This window comes from Rhipicephalus sanguineus, chromosome 11 (genome assembly GCF_013339695.2).
Source record: "Rhipicephalus sanguineus isolate Rsan-2018 chromosome 11, BIME_Rsan_1.4, whole genome shotgun sequence".
Classification (NCBI taxonomy): domain Eukaryota; kingdom Metazoa; phylum Arthropoda; class Arachnida; order Ixodida; family Ixodidae; genus Rhipicephalus; species Rhipicephalus sanguineus.
Window position 1 is genome coordinate 52,922,158 of NC_051186.1, and position 22,634 is coordinate 52,944,791.

Here is a 22,634-nt window from a genome sequence, read left to right on the forward strand (position 1 = left end):
CAGCACATCGCGTGCCGACTTCCCGGACTATGCGGCCGAGCACTTAGAGGTGAAATAAAGCACTGGTGATGCAATTTAGGCGCGCTTGGGGCCGTGCTTGGTATCGCCGTAAGCGCTCATGAATCATCTGAAAAAATAAAAGCCTTGCAGAAAACCGTGTCCGCGACCGGGTGAATGATGAAGCGCATCGCAGGCGAGGTTTACAAATTAGCTTGACGAGTGAAACAGGGAGATGAATTCATATCTGCCCAGTTCGCGTCTTGAATACAACTGCTAAGGAATTCCTATTCCACCAATGTCTTGGCCATAACTGCCTGTTATTTAGGAGGAAGGAATAGGTTGCCATGATGAGAGCCGCTCTTAGTATCCTATAAAAATGATTCAATGATCAATTGCAATCAAGACTGTTAATTATGTTAATGACAGCATGAATACAAGAAAGCTGGCAAATCATCATACAGTAGAACCCCGCTGTTACGTTCCTCACTGCTGCGTTTTCCCGGCTGTTACGTCGTTTTCCGCCGGTCCCGGCATAGCTCCCATAGGATACAATGTATTGGGAACCCCGCTGTTACGTCGTAACTGTCGGACCGTTCCCGTATGATACGTCGCGAAGTGCGCCCGGAGCCGACCGAGTGACTACCAAAGAGGGCGGCCATGGCGCATTTTCACGCAGCTTGGCCTCGTTTGACCGTAATATTAGCCGCATGAGAGGCGCAAGCAACAGAATCCTTCAATTGATGCAAACTAAAGCATGGCCTTCGAGATTCAAATTGCAAAGATGGCGTCTATGACGTAACTGCCCGCGAAAGCAAGGCCTTCGAGATTGGCATTTACTATTGACAAAAGCATAGCCTTTGAGATTTGTATTGCACAAACATGGCGTGTATGACGTAATTGCTTGCGAAAGCAAGGCCTTCGAGATGGCATTCACTTCTGCCATCGCGTCGGCGTAGACTCATCATCATCGTTATTTGTCGGAGAGCGGGAGGAGTTCGAGCTGGTTGGAGCTCGCACGGTCGTGCGTGCGGTTCGCGGTCGGACTCGCCGCGCCGGTCGTGATTGCGTGTGCTTAGTTCTTTCATGCCTACAGCTGTTGGTGTTAGAAAAATCACATACGCTGATTACATTTCTGTGGATGAGGCCGTCCTAAGCTCCGCGTTTCTATCCATCGACTAGATCGCGGCTGAGCGCGCCAATTTTCGTGCTGCTCGTAAGAATTGAAATAAAATTCTGTACCACTAAATATTTTGCCGTTTTTCCTGTTTTTCGGCTCTTACGTTTCCCGTCTCTTACGTTTATTTCCTGCGGTCCCTTCAAAAACGTATCAGCGGGGTTCTACTGTATTGCTGCGTTTCGCTGCGCATCAACGCCAGGCGCTAAAATATCGACTCACGTGTGTCAAAGGTTCAGCGTGTCGTAAAGCCAGACACATGGTGCGAATGACACCATTTTACAGGAAGGCTTAGTAACCCTTTCCGCTTTATTTTCAACAGCGCCATCCGAATATTGGTCGAACTTGGGTTTGAGGCTTTCCACTACACGCTCGCGTGTTTCCACTAGTATTGCTCATGAGAGCACCATGTCACACTTGATGAGCGCACCAAAGATTCAGGCTAGCAAAAATGAATTCTTCCCTCAATTGTGCTCAAACTTTCAAACAAATCAGTTGTCTTGGCGATTGCCAGCGTGCAGCTCGACACAACTAGGGGCATGAAAATAAGTGAAGTGTATAAATAAAATGCAATTTTATGACACAATGTTATCGGTTAGAAAGGAGACAAAATAGAAGTCATAAGAAACATCTTATATTTTTGACATCCCTTCAACATGTAGTAAGGTGCTTTGAACACATTCACGATTTTCCAAGTGTCTCCTAGACAGATGTTGCAGTTTTTGTTGTTTACTTTTTCATTTGAGCCCAACACACCTAACCGATATCGGTGCAGTGGTGCAGATACAGTAGAAAACCGCTGTTACGTTCCTCACTGCTGCGTTTTCTCAGCTGTTACGTCGTTTTCCGCCGGTCCCGGCATAGCTCCCATAGGATACAATGTATTGGGAACCCCGCTGTTACGTCATAACTGTCGGACCGTTCCCGTATGATACGTCGCGAAGTGCGCCCGGAGCCGACCGAGTGACTACCAAAGAGGGCGGCCATGGCGCATTTTCACGCAGCTTGGCCTCGTTTGACCGTAATATTAGCCGCATGAGAGGCGCAAGCAACAGAATCTTTCAATTGATGCAAACAAAAGCATGGCCTTCGAGATTCAAATTGCAAAGATGGCGTCTATGACGTAACTGCTTGCGAAAGCAAGGCCTTCGAGATTGGCATTTACTATTGACAAAAGCATAGCCTCTGAGATTTGCATTGCACAAACATGGCGTGTATGACGTAATTGCTTGCGAAAGCAAGGCATTCGAGATTGGCATTCACTTCTGCCATCGCGTTGGCGTAGACTCATCATCATCGTTATTTGTCGGAGAACGGGAGGAGTTCGAGCTGGTTGGAGCTCGCATGGTCGTGCGTGCGGTTCGCGGTCGGACTCGCCGCGCCGGTCGTGATTGCGTGTGCTTAGTTTTTTCATGCCTACAGCTGTTGGTGTTAAAAAAATCACATACGTTGATTACATTTCTGTGGATAAGGCCGTCCTAAGCTCCGCGTTTCTATCCATCGACTAGATCGCGGCTGAGCGCGCCAATTTTCGTGCTGCTCGTAAGAATTGAAATAAAATTCTGTACCACTAAATATTTTGACGTTTTTCCTGTTTTTCGGCTCTTACGTTTCCCGTCTCTTACGTTTATTTCCTACGGTCCCTTCAAAAACGTAACAGCGGGGTTCTACTGTACTAGGCTGCCATTTAGAGCCGAAACTGGGTCAGGGGTGCACATGTCGACCAGTCAACTTTGCATTATCTGAAGAAAACCAATTTCAGCATCAAAATATTTAAATTTGGGGACACAATAATTTGGCAGGAAGGGCGACTTTTCGTCACAATCACGTCAACAAAGAAATTTCATTAAAGGGACACTAACGGAAAATAACAATTTATGTCAGAGTGAAAGCTGACATAAATTGACGACGTCTAAAACGGCAATGAAGACGTCTAAAACGGCAATATTATCAACAGCAGTGCCCTACTTACCGAGAAATCAAGCTAAATGTACCACACGATGAGCGCCACGAGTGGGACATTTTGGAAGTGATGCCGATGACGTGACAGAGTCGGACTACAATTAATCACTAGTAATCAAACTAGCTGCAATAAAAAACCTTCCGTGCATCAAGAGACGTAATAAAATGCTGCTTGTTCGTTTCTGTTTGATTCATGGAAAAAAAAAACCTTTTTGGCGTTGCCATGGGGAACGGCGCGCGTGGTTCAAAAGTTCCGTTTTTGCCGAACTGCTCTTCGCCCGGCGCCCTGCTTCGCTCAGGCGATCGCATCTCAGTGGTAGTTTCGGTATCGCGTGCTGCCGCGTGTGTTTTGCACACTTGTGAAAGTCGCTCTAATGCCGCATGCATGTGATGTTGCCGGATGCCCGAATGGTGCATGCCACCAGTGCACGTCACTGCGCAGTAAGGCGGCCAACGTTGGGCACGGCAACAGTGACGTGAGAGAGACCACTTTCAGGCGGGTGATTTGAAGTGCGCTAACGCGATGTGGACCACTAAAACGTGGTTTTATTTCAAAATAAGCACTTCCTGACAAAAAAGTAGCACTACGAGGTTTCTGGACCGCTATTTCAACAATCAACGTCGACTTAATATTTGCCTTTAGTGTCCCTCCACAGTCGAATCAACAAATGACTGCTATACAGTAAAAGCTCGTTAATTCGACTCGTTAATTCGGAAAATCGGTTAATTCGGACATGTCATCAGGTCCCTGTAACTATATGCATCACTCTATGAGACTGGGTGCTCGTTATTTCGGACAGATTTGACCGCAAATCGGATAATTCGGCGACCTCGGGCCGCTGGCGAGGCTCGAAAACGAAAAAAGAACCATTAGGAACAAAAGTGAAGCTCAAACGCTGCATCGCCATGCACATCAATTATCGGCTTGGCTTGACTTGAGACTGGTTGAACGCCTTTTCTTCGCGTGTGATAGCATGTGGGTATGGCGCGGTGTCATTTTTGTTGCTTTGTTCCCGTTGGTGTGCTGCATCGTTGAACGCTGTTTTATTGAGGAACGATTCAGTACGGCTCCTTTAGCTTGATCGTTTCTGGTGCTTTTGTGCTGACTTCTCGTGTGAACGCACCCTCCACCGATGGCAATGCCGGCGAAGCGGCCCAAGTACGAGGCCAAGGACTTCGCCACCAAAGTAGAAATTTTGCGTGCCACGAAAAATGGGCTCTCCCGACAAGAAGTAGCTCCTGTGAAATGACGTCGGCAAACAATACAACGTGAGTCTCCTGAGCGCTGTTGGCATTCTTCGCGTATGTGTGGCAAAGCACGCCTGAGCACGCCATTGCAAACTGTTTCAGGCACAGTGGCTTTGTTGTACCCGACTCCAGCGATGCCGCAGTGGCCGAAGTGTCGCCGAACGACGGTGCCAACGATGGGCAGGATTTCGGAAGTGTTATGCCTGATGCAGTGACACTCAACGATTATATTGGCATTGATGGCATTGCCACTGCCGGCTGTCTGACTGATGAGCAAATCGTCAAGGAAGTGATGTATGGCGACGAATCCGAGAACGAAGAGCCTGAAGAGGAGCAGCCACACTATGAGCCACACAGGCCCCCTCGTACTGTGGAGGAAGCCGCGGAGGCCCTCGTCGTCCTTAAGGGGAGACACGGGTCTTCTAGAACAAAAAATCGCCAAAAAATCGACTTTTTGAAATATTTTTTTTCGCAATCTAGACGTCCTAAAGAATCTATTGCTGCGATATTAACGCGTTCCACCGAGTATTTATTTTGTTATTGCGCTCTAAAGAGAGCTTCATGATCGCTTTCGCTCGAAAACGCCCCCCGAAAACAGGCAAATTCGATGCCGTCGTCTGCGGTAACCGTTGGCCGCAGTGCGGCCATTTTGGAATCATTCTAGAGCTGAATTCTTCTACATTCCGTTTCTAGCGAGAAAACACCTCTAGGTCTGGCGACTATGGAGCTGCACGCCACCGAAAAAGAGGAAATACTCGCGCGGCATTGGCGCGTTTGTACCACGTGGGGTGAATCCTGCTCTCCGATTGGACGACCGGAGTTTCGTCTGCCCGACAATGCGAGACGCCTTGTCAAAAATTGTTCGGACGCGACGATGGCTGGCGGGCGAGGCAAGTTCGCGACGGCTCATGCCTACGGCAAAAAACGCAAGCGTCGGTCTCGGATACCTAAGGCAGCATCGAGTGGATCGACGGCGACGAGCTCTGCGACATGCGCCAGTGGGTGTACGACATCCACCGAAGCTGCGGCCGCGCAAGCGATGCCTGTGGCCAACGGCACGTCGAGGACAATGCGCGTCGACACGCTTCTTTGGTGCGATCTTGTACGCGTTACAAAATAAACACGGAGGCGTGGCATGACAACCAGCCGCACGTGACCGCACGCAATTGGTCAATGCAGAGCCGTGACGTCTGTCGCGGTTCAAATGGGCCATTCACGTGCGGCATGTGCGGTCACGTGCGGCTGGATGTAATGCCACGCCTCCACGGTTATTTTGTAACGCGTACAAGATCGCACCACTTGTCTCAGAAGCTGAGAAAGTGGCTATTGAGCATCGCGCAGAAGAGCAACGTCAGAAGCTGTCTTCATTATCAGCTACCCGCCGAAAGCAGTCGCTTATCGGAGATTCCCCGGAAGCGGCGGGGTGCGGCACCGAGTTTACGCTGCTAAGCCTACCGCTGCTGAACCAACTGCTTCGGTGCGCGAAGTGCGAATTCTGCTCCGGCCCTTTGAACGTTTCAAGAGGCGACCGTGAGTACGGAGTGGCAGTTAAAATAGTGGTGAACTGTGCCGTCTGTGGAGATGTCAGCACCGGATGGAGCTCGCCGAGAGCAGGGGGGAATGCGACCTGCAACCCATTCGAGGTGAATGTGCTTGCTGCTCGGGCAGTTATGAGCACGGGCAATGGGCAGACCGTGCTAAACGACAGTTTCTCGGCGCTGAACGTTTCTCGTCGCGGTATGCACAACAAAACCTACCAAAACTACGTAAAAACAAAGATGAACCCTGCCGCCGTGAACGCATCCGCGGGCGTCATGAGTGATTGCGCGACAGCTGTGAAGGCCATCTATTCCAAACTGAACTTCGGGAACCCCGGCAATATCGCAGTTTCATATGACGGGACTTGGCTCACTCGTGGACACCTGTCACACATTTGTGTGGGAACTGTGATCGAACTCTTTTCGGGATACGTGCTGGACTTCAAAGTTCTATCGAACTTCTGTTTGGGTTGCGAAATCGGCCCCAAGGACGGTGACGCACGATACAGTGAGTGGCGAGCTCGACATAAGTGCCAAAAGAACTCTTCGAGCAAGCCTGGCCAAATGGAGGTGGAGGCTGCCAAAATTCTGTTTGGCCGGTCCCTTGAAAAACATGGACTGCGTTACACAACGATGTTGTGCGACGGAGATAGCCGCGCTTTCAACAGCCTTCAGGAGGAGAAAGTCTATGGCTTTGTGCCCATCGAAAAGGAGGATTGTGTTAATCACATTCATAAACGAATGGGTGCTGCACTGAGAAACCTCTTGCAGAAGAGCAAAGGGGAAGGTCGGCCAAGCCTCGGTGGCAAAGGCAAGCTCACTGCTGAGCTTGTTACAAAGCTTACGAATTATTATGGCTGGGCACTCAAGGCACACCAGGGAAACATTGATGAGATGGAGAATGCTGTCCTTGCCACGTACTATCATGTGACTTCCACAGATACAAAGCCACAACATTCACGGTGCCCAAAAGGCGAAGAATCATGGTGTGCACACAACAAGGCAGTGGCAAGGCAGCAGGCTCCTCCCAAGCACCGGTACAACCTCCCTGAATACGTTGCTGAAGCCCTCCTCCCAGTGTACACTCGCCTCTCAGATCGGAAGCTGTTGGAGCGCTGTCAACGAGGCAAAACTCAGAATTCAAATGAGAGCCTCCATTCAGTAATCTGGTCGCTTGTGCCAAAAACCAAACACGCCTCGCTCTTCACAGTCGAAACTGCTGTTGCGGAAGCAGTCGCCCGGTTCAATGCCGGAAAGAAACGTGCCTCTGAGGCCATTTTGAAGGAGCTGCATTTGAGTCAGGGCAGCACAGATGTTGAAAGGTGTCTAGAAAAGGACCAGCAGCGGCTAGCGGCATGTGACAAGAAGCATACCAGAGCAGAAAACTTCAGGAATGCCATGAAGAGGAGGCGTGTGAAAGAAAATGATAGTGATTATGTGCCTGGTGGCTTCTAGAGCGAAAAGGACTTCCATCTGTTGCTTTTTAGTAGCAAGAAGAAACCTGTACCAAGTCTTCAAACTTCTTTTTGAGTTTTCTCAAAATCCGTTTTTCGCCTATGTGCTATACTGTTGCCCACAGTATCTTTTGATCTTGTGATCAGATTTGAATGATTCTTGTTGCAATTGAAAGCTTATGAGTAGGGGTGTGCGAATATTCGAAATTTCGAATATTTTTCGAATAGTGTTTCCTATTCGATTCGATTCGCACTGAAATTTTACTATTCGAACTATTCGAACTTCCCAAAGACAAATGCAGTCAACGTCCGGTTGAAAGTGACCCCTTCAGATTTTTAATATGCTTCACCTCATTACACTCTCGTATTGCGGCAAAGCTGCCTTTCAAGCTCCGTTACGGTCGAACTTTGCCAAGAGACAAAGTCCGGTTGGAAGTGGTCCCTAGAGTTTCAATATGCTTCACCTCCTCACACCCCCGTATTGCGGCAAAGCTGCCTTTCAAGGTCCGTTACGGTCGAACTTAGCCGAGAGACAGTCAACGTCCGTTTATAAGTGGTCCCTAGATTTTCAATATGCTTCACCTCATCACACCCCCGTATTGCGGCAAAGCTGCCTTTCAAGGTCCGCTACGGTCGCAAATGTATTAACTCAAGAAAACGCTGCTTCCAATATGGAGATGAAAGATGTGGCCGAGTTGGGGGCTCAATTAATGCTGTTTTGGTCCTGAAATTTGGGCAGGAAGTCTGAAAAATCGGACGCCGAAGCTTTTTAGCATCCAAAATTTCAGATGTTCTTAATATCGACGTCTACGAGGCAGATTTGGAACTACGGACTTCAAGGGAGCACACCCTTGTCTGCCACATCAGTTGGCCTTCCACAGAAGTTGAAAGAGAAGGAGAGGCTGAGGAAATGGCATCTCTGCCTATCACGTGTAAAGTGTTGTCGGCAACACTTTGGTTGCACCAAATCATGTACATAAATACAATTCGGCCTCTACATTGCCTGATTCTTGATAAGAAAAACAACTATGAAATATGACCCTACCAGCGCTTCATCAACCTCGCGAAAAGAAACACTTTCATGTTGCTATCTCACAAGAACATACTTGGTGATTCACTGCAACTTTTTCTGTAATTTCACTTCGAATTATTCGAAAAATGTTTGAGAAATATTCGAAAATTATTCGAAATTATTCGATTCGATTCGCACTCAATCTTTATTATTCGAATTCGCTTCGCACCCAAAATTTTGCTATTCGCACAGCTCTACTTATGAGTTCCTATACACAATAATACTACTAAATTATGGACTTCGTCAAGAGAAAATTTTTTATATGCTGATAAAACTGATAAAAATTTTCATGTTCCCAACCATTACATTACAGATGGCAATAACTTTTATAAAAATATAGCTAAAATTACAGTAATGGTTTAGTTGTGATCCTTGATTGTTCTAGAATATGGCCATATCAAGTTTTCTAGGATATTCAATGATTAAATTGCAGAACAATTGGGCAATTTGATCACTCATTATTTATTTAATATCTCAAAAACTACTTGAGCTAAGAAAAAATGGATTGCATATCTGTTTATAGCAGGTTAAAATATACATTGCCTGAAAATTTCATTTGAATATGACAATAAACAAAAGTTTTTTTTAGAAGACCAGAGTCTCCCCTTAAAGAATTTTGTTTTGGCACTGCAAACAGCATGCGAGCTGCTGAGCACCTTGAAGGGCTCAGGAAAATTGTGTCCACGCAAATTTCTGCTCGAAAACAGAGACGCATTCGCGATTACCTTGTAAAGTAAAGGTATGTTGAAAAAACTATTGCATTTATTGTGTTTATTTCGACCATTCGATAATTCGGACATTCGGTTAATTCGGACATTTTTTCCGGTCCCTAGAAATCCGAAATAACGAGCTTTTACTGTATCTGAGGAGTGGAAGAACAACTGTAGAAGCTACACGAAAATGAATGACATTTTCTACAAACTTTTGAAGCACTAAACTCGGGTATGCAATAACAAAAATGCTCTCTTGAGTACAGTCTTTAGTCCTTTATGCATAAGGGAACTCGACGTCTAAGGTCCTTGACGATCACTTTAGATAATTTGCGCACGCACCTCGAACTTGAGGAACGCCTTCGGGACGATCTCCTCCCGCGGCCAGAACCGTGAGACGAGCCACCACGTCGATCTCTCGACCTGCAGCGAGAGCTGGTATCATTCACACAATACCTGCAAAGCTATAATGCTAAGAGATTCGTCAAAAAAAAAATACCTCCAGGGTCACAACTAAGAAAGGAGGTGCAGGGCAAGAGTAAAAACAGAACCACTTTTTGGAATTGTTGCTGTGAAAAACTTAGTTTATCTATGTAACAATGCTATAGCAACAGAGGGTGCTATTGCGGAGTGAGTCTGTTGCGATCCTATGACTTTTTTATGTCTTCCGCCTGCCATTGGTCAAAAGGCGCAGCCCGGGAATGTCTACCAAGGGCAGACGGCAAATGGCTCTGAAAGGCATTAAAAAAAGTCGTAGAATTGTAACAGAACTGCTCCGTCATAGCAGCCAGATGGCGTTTTTCACTAGAACATTTGGAGCAGCTGCCAAAATCCTAGAGCGAGCAAGCTGACTGCACCAAGTTAAATCTACCAGTGGAACAGGGGAATGCTCTGCGTGAGATTACCCCAGAAGTTATTTATGCACATGTCACGTTAACCGGTTCTGGAAACTATTCCTGCTTCCGCTCTGCACGTTTCCATGACAATCTTGGTTGCCGCTGAAAAGCACAACCAAGGTTGCTGGCAGAATGACAAGTGACACAAGCTGATCGTCCTATTTCCGCCAGAATCCGCGACTTGATGGCAGAGCAAGTGAGAGCAATCCGGCACGGAGCGAGTGGCTCTGAAACGACCAGCGGAACGTGTGAACCCACTCCAGATCTACCGGTGAACTATGGATGCACTACTGCAAGGCAAGAAATCCTGCTCCGGATCAACCCGTGAAAAACGCCATGAGTAAGTCAACGGCAACTGGGCCTTCCTAACCTTGAACGGTCTCGTGACCTTCGTTTGGATAACCCGCTGCTTCCACGACCGCCGTCGCCTCTGGAGGACGACACAGCCGCCCTGCTTCCCGACGACGAAGCTGCTCCACCAGCGCCAGACACCGAAGAACCGCCGGCTTTGGCCTGGCCCTTCTTGGCGGTGCTGTCGTCTTCGTCGGACCCGTCGCCGCCAAAACTTGTGATGAAGGTGATCTGACCCATGTTCTGGGGGGATCTAGACCGCGACCGTGAACTTGACTGTGCTCTGAGAAGACAAACAAAAGAAAGAGGGAAACAATTCGTGGCTGCATGAAGTGGCCTAGTAAAATTGGCTGTATATAGAATACCCCTGGCATCAGAACATTCAATCATTAAATATGCATAGAATGACACAGTCCCACTGGAAGATAACGTCAATTAGTCTAAAACCAACTTGACGACAAAATCCATTTCATTGCACGACTTAGAAATTATACTTTTTTGTTTTGCTTAAACCTATACGTGTAGAGAGGAAGAAGAACAGTATTTCACAGTGGGCCACTATTTTAGCTGGAAGCGCTCAGCGTGAGCTGTTGGCACTAGCGCTGTGATTCTTGTGTCGGAACGTATTGGATTCAAAGAGAATCTGAGGAACAAGATAAAACAGCTTGCTGAATTTGGCTTACAAAATTTTATCACTGTTCACGAGATTCCAATGTCTGTGGTACAAATCCTTACCTGAACGGCTTGTATGTCGGGCTGGCTCTGGCTGCATAGCTGCAAGAAAAACGGGGTAGACGTGCTTTTACAAAGATTTTATACAAAATTTGCTTTTTGTCATGCAAGTAAATGCAGATTAAATGCAAAATATCCAGGACAAAAAAAAAGGAATACTAAACTGACCTTGGTGGACTGGTGACCTTACGGTTCTTGAGTTTCTTCTCGCGCAGCGCCCGCCTCTCTCGGCGAGACTTTCGCCCCTGCGACCATTACAACCGAGAATTTCATTAAGCTTGATATCCAACTGCCTTTTCACTCATGCAGCGCTCGCACAGACGAGGACAAAGTTAAAGGAGTCCTGAATCATTTTTCCAAGTAATCATCGGAAGACCTCAATATCGGAGTTCATTGCTTCACAAATTGATCGCCGAAAAAATTTCCCAAATCCGTGAAGAACGACCGAAGTTACAAGGGTTCGTCTCGCGTTTTAGGTGCTTTCCCTCTTCTCTCGTCCCGACAAGCATGCTAGAAGCTGCACAGGAAGAGATGGCACGGGAGAAACAAGATCAGTCAGCGCATGTCATGACCTTGAGCATGCGTGATGAAATGCTGCTCTGTCCCATTGCGATTCCTGTATGCATGTGTGGCTCCCTGTGTAATGTTAGCACACTATGGAACAGACTATGCGTTGGCACATGGTGGCACCCCCTGGCAAAAAGTGCATCTAATCCCAATGCCGCTCTTGATTTATGTCGACTATTGGCCAATAGCATGCTATCTGCTGATAGACATCGAACAGCAGGTGCTGGCAGTTCTGAAGAGGGTGAGCACAGGCCTCTGTATGAAAAGAGGGCGCCTGAGAAAATGACAACTTCGCGCTCCTCTTCTAAACTCTCTTTGCCGTGCATGACTGCAAGATTTGGCTGATATGTTCAGAGCAGTGTCTGCTATCCACAGGATGTGTTTTCTCACCAACCACGAAGGGGGTTTATGACCCCTTTAATGAAGGAACGGGATATGTGCTAATCAGTGCTCAACATCATCCTCAACTTTGTGAGCGCTACACGAACAAAAGACAAATGACTGCCAACCAGTAGCTATGTTTTCAATTTCAATAACAGACACTACACAAAGCATCCATTAACAAAGCACAAAAGTGTAAAGTGGGCACCCCAAAAAGCAAGAAGCACACGCACTCTACAGGACGAGCCTAATTATAAACACTTGCGGCCACTTTGTTTTAAGCTGAACTGTCATGCGCGCAGAAAAAGCGTTAGCTGCCCATGCCATGCACAGGAAACACTAAAGAACCAGGGCAAACACTAGCAAGAATTTACCAGAGATACCAAGCACTACCCAACTAGCCAACTTCAGCTCATGCTGGAATCACGTATTCAGAGCCTTCTCACTCCTGGTTTGAAGCCCGTAATGGCTTCCTGAGAGTTTTCTCTCAAAATTAATCTTCCAGTTTATGTTATTCTACTGATTATAGTTTTGCATGATAGTTTCTATGTGCTACATTACTTCAACGGCAGTACCATCTTCTCTTCCAATCCTTGCCCCGAAAATCGGTGTTACGTTTAGGCGACTCCAGAAACTGCTTTCACTTGAAATGTTTCACTTTAATAAGTAAGCTAATCTCCTCGACATCCTTCCCAAGAATGCAAGTGCGACAATGGAGCTACAGCCATACCACTAAGGCCACGCCACCATATACAGTCGATCCCGGGTATATCGAACTCGGATATATCGAATTATTGGCTATACCGAACAGTTGAGAAATCCCCTTGAATTTCCCATGCAAAAGTATGGGGTTGGTGTGCACGTATATTGAACTCCCGCACAGCGAAACATCCGCTATATCGAACACTGCCCCACGCCAAAGCCCAGAAAGTGCATTTTTCCTAACAACTATTGATCATTTTTCGGCCGCGATCTTATAAGTTCCAATCCCTCGTCGCGCACAGGTGACGAAATTGCGTTGCTCTAGTTCGTCGCGCAGCGCTTGTCAGTTCACCGGTATATTTGACGCGCGGTCCGCAGGTTTTAACGCATGGGCTAGTGTTTTTCAAAGAGGCTGATTGCCGAGGGCACCAAAATGAGAATTTGAAGTGACTTCGCAGTCTTGTTGTAATGTTTGCATTCCCTTCCTTGTCTCTTCGCCCATGATGGCATGCGGGCCCGCAAAGAATGGCCTTCGAGATCCGCAACCTCGTGACGTATTTTTAGTGTTTTCGGTTTTAAAACGCCGCTCTCAGAGGCTACGCTTTTTTTCGCATTTCTCGCCAAAGTAGCGGCTGCCTTCTGCAAAGCCACAAGTGCCATTGGCATCGCCAACGTGTCGACGGTGGAGAAATGTTTCTTCGTGCAGCGGTGCAGCGTTGTATCTTGCAGAATGTGTACTGTTTGTACTTCGCACTTTGTTTTTGATAAATCGTCATTCAGGAGTCGAACTAAACATTGACCCGCTCATAGCGATAAAAATGATGACCGGTGCTTGAAACGACGTCAAGTAAAGCACCGTCGTGCACTGTTTCCTTACGGGCCTTGGTGCCAGGTGACGACTTCGGGTGCGTCATGACCGCCGACTACGGCGTACGGTGCGTCAGTGAATTTTGCGACTTAGCGTCTGCGGGCTCCGTATCGGACGGGAGCACAGCGAGTGACTTCATCGGTGCAGATAACGACGTAGCTGTTTCTGACTGCATCGATGCCGAGATCATAGCTTACGTTGCCGGTGCTGCGGAAATAGACCCGTGCAGTTTGAAGATGCCAGCCGCCGCTGCCACCGCTAAACCCTTTACCGCACTACAGAGCTCGCATCAGTGTTCAGCGTCGATCACCGCTGTTGTGGCGGAAGGTGCTGAATTTACTTGTTTGGAAAGCTTATATAATATTGACGATGACTTGATGAATTCACGGCGCGCAAGAAGCAGGACAAGTTGACGGACTTTTTTCATGCGAAATAAAGTGTGCTAACTTGCAAAAGAAGTTCTCGCCTTGTTATTTAGCATATGTGAGCGAATCGTCATATTCGTGCTTTATACGATTTTAGAAAACTGTGTCGAGGCCTGCAGTGCTTTAATTAAAGCCTTAAATACACATATTTCGTATTTCGAATTATCGATATATCGAACTATTTCGCGATCCCCTTCGAGTTCGATATATTCGGGATCGACTGTATATGCCATTGGGAACCCGTCGTCCCACTACAAGAACTAAATTTAAGCTGCCTCACCGAGTACATGGCTTTCTCCTCTTCGAGCTCTCTCGCCTGTTTCAGCCTTTCCTGCTCCTCCTTGTCCAGGTGGAGGTACCTTCGCAAAAACACCGACAACACACTCGCAGCCGACCCAACAACCGGCAGAGCAAAACAGCTGACCTGGCCATAGCAAATTACACAATTAAAGGACACCTGCTGGCAAAGACGAAACACAACACACAGAACCAACAGCCTCCTCCACACGCCCCCCAAAAAAAGAAGAGAAGGGCATCTAACCCTTTGCAGTTCGAAACCTTTACCCACCTTCCATCTATTCTGGTCCAAAACTAAAGAAATCAAAGCTCAAATAAAAGAAGTTTACTCACTCATTTAGAGATGGCGCATAGTGCGATGAGAAAACACTCGCGTGAATCAACCACAAAAGCACTTGTCAAGCAGTGCCCAACCACAGACCGCTGCAGCCGCATTGCGTTGTCAGGAGGGGCCCCGATAACGGATCACAAAGGGTATTAACCTAAGTTTTTCGAAGACTGTGGCTGAAGTGTCTAACAGAAAACAGATTGACGATACAAGCACACCTGACAGACCGACACGAAGTAGTACAAAACTCTAGCAAACTATTGCTGTCGCAACCATGCCCGGCACGCAACTTTGGCATCTAAAGAGCATCAGCGTCACTTACGAGATGAAATCCGTAGACTCCATGCCGTAGGCGTGCGAGTGGTCGTTCATCTCTCGCGCTTGCTCGATGGTGAGTTCGTTCACGTCGACAGTGACATCTGACGGAAGAAAAAAAGAGCGCGACCGACTGGGTCATGGAACAGATCAAGCTTTCCACAGCATCTAATGACGACCAATGCAGTGGCACTCGAATTTCAATTTTGACCAGCTGCGTCCCGAGTCTCGACTAAACGAGCATTTTCACTAGGGGTGTGCGAATATTCGAAATTTCGAATATTTTTCTAATAGTGTTTGCTATTCGATTCGATTCGCACTGAAATTTTACTATTCGAACTATTCGAACTTCCCAAAGACAAATGCAATCAACGTCCAGTTGAAAGTGACCCCTTCAGATTTTCAATATGCTTCACCTCATTACACACTCGTATTGCGGCAAAGCTGCCTTTCAAGCTCCGTTACGGTCGAACTTTGGCAAGAGACAGTCAACGTCTGATTGGAAGTGGTCCCTAGATTTTCAATATGCTTCACCTCCTCACACCCCCGTATTGCGGCAAAGCTGCCTTTCAATGTCCGTTACGGTCGAACTTAGCCAAGAGACATTCAACGTCCGTTTGGAAGTGGTCCCTAGATTTTTCAATATGTTTCACCTCATCACACCCCCGTATTGCGGCAAAGCTGCCTTTCAAACTTCGCTACGGTCGCAAATGTATTAACTAGGGGTGTGCGAATATCAAAATTTTCGAATACGAATCGAATACGAATATCCACCTTCGAATATCGAATCGAATATCGAATATCAAAGGAAAAATGCCTCCACAGTAACAATATTTCATTTACCAGGTAGCTATTTGAAAAAAAAAAACATTATCAGCCTGACTGGCAACACAACATACACTGCTATCTCCAGAACACAATGTCCAGGCTAGCACAATGCACATCACAACACAAGCAAATATCACGGCACAATGAAAGTAATGACTACATGTTATCATGAAGAAATATGAGTTGCTCCACATGATCAGGCAGCAGGCGCTCCCTCGTAACAGAGACACCCCCCCCCCCCCCTGCCACTGTAAAGGCACGCTCACTTGGAACAGAAGTGGCTGGTATAGGGAGTTACATAGGGCAAAGCTTTGCCAGACTGGGGTATCTGAACAGTCCGCCACCAGTCACGTGGGTCACTGTCTTCTTCAGAAGTGGTCCCGCATAGTGAACGAGTGGTAGTGCGGCACGTTACGGCCGCATAATATTGAAAATGTACGGTTACATGATCGCCAACAGCGCTGCACGTCGGAGATGCACCAGCAATAAATCATACGTATTGGGGCGCTTGTCGCAGGCAGATATCGTGCCTCCGTGTACTTACGATGTTTATCGCTCCTCTCGGCAACGTTTTTAGCGATACGAACGCAGCAGAAATGTGGAAGACGAGTTATTTTATGCATGATAATCGAATCGCATATTCGAATTTTTCGAATATTCGAAGTTAACGAATATTCAAAACTTTTCGAATACACGATTTTCGAATCGAATACGAATATTTCGAATGTAATATTCGACGAATATTCGAAACTTTCGAATATTCGCACACCCCTAGTATTAACTCAAGAAAACGCTGGTTCCAATATGGAGATGAAAGATTTGGCAGAGTAGGGGGCTCAATTAATGCTGTTTTGGACCTGAAATTTGGGCAGGAAGTCCAAAAAATCGGACGCCAAAGCTTTTTAGCATCCAAAATTTCAGATGTTCTTATATATTGACGTCTACGAGGCAGATTTGGAACTCCGGACTTGAAGGGAGCACACCCTTGTCTGCCACACCAGTTGGCCTTCCACAGAAGTTGAGAGAGGAGGAGAGGCTGAGGAAATGGCATTTTTGCCCATCACGTGTAAAGTGTTGTCGGCAACACTTTGGTTGCACCAAATCATCTACATAAATAGAATTCGGCCTCTACATTGCCTCATTCTTGATAAGAAAGACAACTATGAAATATGATCCCACCAGCGCTTCATCAACCTAGCGAAAAGAAACACTTTCATGTTGCTATCTCACAAGAACATACTTACGGATTCTCTGCAACTTTTCCTGTTTTTCACTTCGAATTATTCGAAAAATGTTTGAGAAATATTCGAAAATTATTCGAAATTATTCGATTCGATTCGCACCCAAAATTTTGCTATTCGCACAGCTCTAATTTTCACATTTCATTATCATCACAACATGGCTGCTGTGATTTGAAACGAAGGTCAGTACACCCTTACACTGAAGGCCAGCAGAACACCATAGCTACTGAACGGCTGTGGTACTTGAAGCAATACCAGAGCTTCCAAATCGCAACCCAACAACGCAATAAAAAGAAATCATAGCAGTAGTTAAAACTTCACAAGTACACCTCCACTAGTTGCAGAGTTTATTCCTAGCAAGCTCCTAACCCTTTAACCTTTAAAGAAACGCTACGGAAGAAGAATGTCTGCAAGCTTCAAAAAGTGAACAATAGGAGCATTCCAGCAGTAGTATATCATCGGATTACCAAACTAAGATACCAGCCCACAGAGACTGGTCAACAGGATGAAGCCAGCAGTAAATACTACAACTGCGTCAAAGCCGTCAAGCTCCTACACAAAACTCTTTCTACAAAAGTCACAAAGTAAGAGACGAGTCATCTCACCGAGATCGATATCACTGAGGTCCTCTTTATCTTCCTCCTCTTCCGGCTCCTCATTATGATTGGCCGACGTCGAAGGAACAGGGGTGCTGTCCTCATATGTGTAGCCAATCGCAGCCTTCTTCTCGGCAAGCCTGGGCAAACAGCGAGTTGATTCGCTTATGAAAGCGAACACCTGTGTCTACAGACAGAAGTGGACCGAAGACTTAAAATGACAGTGGTAATAATTAACGCCTAACTGGTTACATCAAGGCAGAAATGACACACACTAGCAGTTTAAACATCCGAAAACAGTGACAGCTGGAATGTCAGTAACATTACGCTAGTGAGGATGTGCGTGCCGATTTTAAGCGGCCGTCAAAACAGATATGTGCTACGCTACAGAAACAAGAGCGTGCACTGCGTCTCGATTATCGGCAGCCGAACTGGTCATGAATTGGTCAAAGCTTGAACTATCCTAAAAGTGCTGCTAGCAAATAAAGAGAGACCACAAATAGGGTCAACAAACAAGAACACTCCTAGGAGTGAAATTTACTTCTGGCAATTTAGAAATAAGTTATCCATATCAGAAAGTCGTTCGTAAGAATTCAAGACATTGTGCAACTTTTATAAGTGTGTCTTCCATTTCTCAGAGAATTAAAGTTACAGTATCAATGGTAAAACTAAATAAGTCTGAGATGTGCAGGAAAAACTGAGGAGTTGACAAAATTATGATGCGCAAAAATAAATAAATAAATAAATAAATAAATAAATAAATAAAATCCTAAGTCAAACTGGACTGTCAAAGAAGTTCAAGTTCTACTGCATGAAGGTTTAATAACAGTTTCTTGGCTTAGAGTTATATCTCATTGTAACAAAGTTGCATCTGACATGAAAATAACTTTTTTTACGTCCGAACACTCATTATGAACGTATGTTCTTAACACTGTATTTATGACAAGAGTATTATTAATTTACTCCGTCATAACCGATAACTCGTTACATCTGCATTCACAATATCGAGGTTTGGGTGTATACACACAATGCATCTGTAAGTGAACTAGGATGTGGCTTTTACTATCGGGACTCAAACCCGCAACCTAGCAACCCGGCAGTGGAATGCCACATTCGTCAACGCCGCACCAAAGCCATTGAAACGAGACACACTTTTTCTTTTCCTCCTCCGTGGTGCCAACAGGCTTCCCGACAGGGCCATAGCGTTCCTCCAAGAAGATCTGATGCAAGAACTTGTCCTCTGACACTGCACAGGATCACGGGACATGCGGAGAAGGCGTGGTCACGGGTTTTTCACACGCAGAAAGCCACACGCGACAACAAAAAGCTCGAGGAAATTGTTGCGCAGAACGGCGGGGTACATGTCACAAGACACGACATCAGAGAGGGAAGCAAGTAGAATTTCATTAACAAATTACCGGTTCTACATTAATGAAAAGGTCGTTCTTACCACAGGAGGAGAAACCCCTCAATGCTCACGCACCAGCCCACTGCAACGTAATTTGATGCCCACATACTCTTACTGCAACAACACCACCACTCGGCATCTACGCTGCATTAATCCCGCATTAATCCTCAACATTAATCCCAAATCTACATTATTCCTGCAACACCACTCACTCTGATGACATCTATTCTGGCATAGTTAATTTTTTTTTCTATTCAAAACACAGTATTCTAAGACGGCTAAAAACTGAATTTGGCATGTTTTGAGAACATCGTACTGGGCACACCGAGGCTCAAGTACAAGAGAAAAGCTTTACATCCACACACGTCACAATGACATACTGTAAACTTTGGTACGAAAATTTGGAGATGAAAGTATGGCCTTTACAGTTAAGCTTCTAATAATCAACCTTTTGTTGCGAAACTACTGAAAATTGAGTTCTTTTATCAACCTGAACTAATTCGGCTATTCTTTTCAGAGTCCGTTAAATTGGGCATCAGCCACAATCTACTTTTGCTCATCCTTGTTGCATTTTACGTCTTGAACAGCACTTAAAAAATCTCAACAAACCGCCAGGGACCATAGCTTCAAGGGCTCGGGCTGGTGCCAACACAGGGTGAAGGCTTTCACCTGCTTATTTGCAAAACTAAGTTTATTGCTACCAACTGCTACTACTACTACATTGCGATGTCATCTTATACAGCTCTAATATCCCTCACGCCACAAGCACTTACCATAACGCTGCGTGTCTGGTAGTGCGTCTCTGCCAGAAATACCATGTAAGTCTCAACATCCCCTAACTTTCACAACAAAAACAGTAAGGGGCACACGACGTTGAGCAAAGGAAGTGTACCGTAATTATTTGGTTCCCATGCCACTCAATGGTTACGAACATTTTGCACATCTACTGCTATCATGTGCGAAATGTTACGGAATATTCAGGCAAGCACGACCACTCCTGACAAGAAGCTGCTAAGCACAGATTGTAATGTAAGTACACACCTAGCCTGAATGCCAATGCTGTTACCATCACACAGCTATGCCTAAAAATCTGCACAAATTTTTGAAGAGTCAGCAATCGTGCCTTTTTATTTTTACACACCTCCAACATTTCAACACGTTCATACTGCTTAAATTTTTTTATCTTCCCTAATTGTCCATCGGAAAGCGGAATCTAAATGAATGACGAGTACTTACCTCCAAGAAAATCGTTCTGAACGAGTGTGCGGTAGCGCTCGTAGTTGATTTGCCTCTCCTCTTCCTTCTGCTCTTCGGTCAGCCTGTTTTGAAGATCAGTACGGCCACGTGAATGCACCAAGAGGATAACAAATTTGGCAGTGGCACTAGGTACAGTCGAATTGTGTTATAGCATTGCCTAAAACACAAAAAATACCTTCGGTACATTCAATATTCATGTACCCAAGCTGATACCAGCTTGAAGAGAGTTTGCGAATGAATTTACCAGAAACGAGGCATGCATCATGCGTCTACCGGTCATACATGTAAAAGCTCAATTTGCTGTCACACACAACTGTCACCGTGAGAATGTAAAAAGTGCACGCTTACTCTGGGCCTTCATCGGAGGCCTTGAACTCTGGTATCGTGTCCAGGTGGGCTCGGACGTCGAATCGGTCAATCATGACATCCCTGTTCCCCTGCCAAGGCATCCTGCAGACACGCAAGGACTCATGAAAGTTAGTGCCTGTAGCAACACAACGGCAAAAAGTGTCCACCGATTGCTCCCTGATCTGCCATACTGACGACTATCAATGGAACCAGCTTTAACAAACATGTAGACGACTCTCAATCACCGCTTGAAAGGACATCGACGACCAAAAGCTCGCATGATAACATGCTCGGACATGGTTGCTTTGATTTTTAGTTGCGTGGTGCTGTAGTATGCATCTTGTTCGAAGCGGGAAGCATCAAAGAAAGAACAAAGCCACAGACATAGAATTACTAACAAAAGGGGCCAAGAAACATTTCAATTTATGCCCACCCTCCTCCACTGCACCCGCACAAGCAGTGCTGCACACGTCACGACTTAAGCGACTGACTGGCCAATCTTTCCATGTGATTAGGCCTCCTATGTTAACACACAGCATATGAACAAGTGCAGTTTTAAAGAAGGACGCCTGCCACTGTCTAGTAAAGAACACTTCAGAGCAATTCTTGAACAGGTGGTGTCACTGGAGCCAGTGACATCTCATGTTAAAGAATTTTTCATCTCTTCAAGCTTCCTTATTCTATTGAACTTCTAACTTATGCAGACTTCATTCGTGGGTGACTTACATAGTGGCCGGGCTATCAGCCGCCTGTGCGATTGCCAGGTCGATGTGGATCTTGCAACGTCGCCCATGAAGTTGAAGAAACTGGGCTGGGTCTTGCTTCTACGAGAGCATCAGAGAAAGACAAAGTCCCAGGCTGTGTTTTTATGAACAGAAAGCACACAATGGCACACCCAATTGTGAGTAAGCACTCAGGCTTAAAAACACATACTCGCTTCACGCCCCTTTCACAAGGGCACTGAAAAGCCTTTTAGCTCAAAAGATTTCTCCCTAAAAAAAAAAAGTTTCACATGAAGACATAGAAAAGAATGGCCCCCTTTCAAAAAGCAGTCTTTCCTGGAAGCAGAGTCTGTATAGTCTAGTCTAGTCTAGTCTAGTCTAGTATAGTATAGTATAGTATAGTATAGTATAGATGTGCTAAACACCCTTCCCATGTTCACTGAACTGCAGTGCTCAGAGTTCCTGGAGACAATAGCCTCTGAATTCCCTCTGGTAACATTCATAAGAAGCTGTATGACAGCAGTTCAGCAAGTGGTCGAAAGGGGTAAGCAGCAAAACCAAGACCACCTTTCTTTTCTTTTTTTTTTCACACCCCTTGAAGGTACCCATCTTTGTTGTCGTTCTTAGGTACCACCAAGCTACTCACAACTCCTGGTGAAGCCACGAGTATTTCAACAGTGAAATATAACACTTCTTTAAAGGGACACTACAGAGAAAAACGAATTTTCTCCGGATTAAAAAAAATTACTGCTTCACGATACCAAAATCACCGTGCCTGCCGCGAGAAGATGCCTGGTAAGCAAGAAAACTGCGGCGTTAATTCCACACAATTTCAAAACTAAAAACTTGTGCAGTTAGACACGAGGCAAACATTTGAAGAGATGGCTGTAGAACAATGTAGTCAGGTTGTTCCATTCCGTGCCTGTCCTCCAGGAATACGAATTACAGGAAACAATTATTGAGTGATTGAAAGGGTGTGACAGTGAGATTATGGTGCTGCCATGTTGCATACCCAGTGGAGAAAGATAATAATTTGCTCATGACTATCTTATAGTGCTTGTTAATTAACTGATACCGAAATATGAGACGAGAAATTCGCTTTCTCTTATTGGTGTACACGAATTATTCACTTATTGGTCTACACCAGAAGTCTGAAACTCACCTCATCTAGCGGGCCACAGTCATGAAATTTAGTCTCACAAGGGCCGGGACAG

The 22,634-nt window shown here is 45.8% G+C and overlaps 1 protein-coding gene across 4 annotated transcripts in view; it reads right to left on the minus strand.

Annotated features, from left to right (window-relative positions):
- Nucleotides 1-22,634, minus strand: part of LOC119373951 (CLK4-associating serine/arginine rich protein) — a 46,789-nt gene that overhangs the window by 15,991 nt on the left and 8,164 nt on the right. For all 4 annotated transcript variants that reach the window (XR_005180029.2, XR_005180030.2, XR_007414341.1 and 1 more), the window contains exons 3-13: nucleotides 21,425-21,522; nucleotides 20,699-20,800; nucleotides 20,330-20,412; nucleotides 18,838-18,931; nucleotides 17,695-17,825; nucleotides 15,028-15,124; nucleotides 14,361-14,439; nucleotides 11,306-11,382; nucleotides 11,141-11,179; nucleotides 10,425-10,688; nucleotides 9,501-9,581 (exon numbers count right to left, since the gene is read on the minus strand). Coding sequence is in view for 1 of the 4 variants with exons in the window: in XM_037644012.2 (XP_037499940.1) it covers nucleotides 9,501-9,581; nucleotides 10,425-10,688; nucleotides 11,141-11,179; nucleotides 11,306-11,382; nucleotides 14,361-14,439; nucleotides 15,028-15,124; nucleotides 17,695-17,825; nucleotides 18,838-18,931; nucleotides 20,330-20,412; nucleotides 20,699-20,800; nucleotides 21,425-21,522 (1,145 nt within the window). In the remaining 3 variants the exon portion in view is untranslated. The remainder of the gene's footprint in view (nucleotides 1-9,500; nucleotides 9,582-10,424; nucleotides 10,689-11,140; nucleotides 11,180-11,305; nucleotides 11,383-14,360; nucleotides 14,440-15,027; nucleotides 15,125-17,694; nucleotides 17,826-18,837; nucleotides 18,932-20,329; nucleotides 20,413-20,698; nucleotides 20,801-21,424; nucleotides 21,523-22,634) is intronic.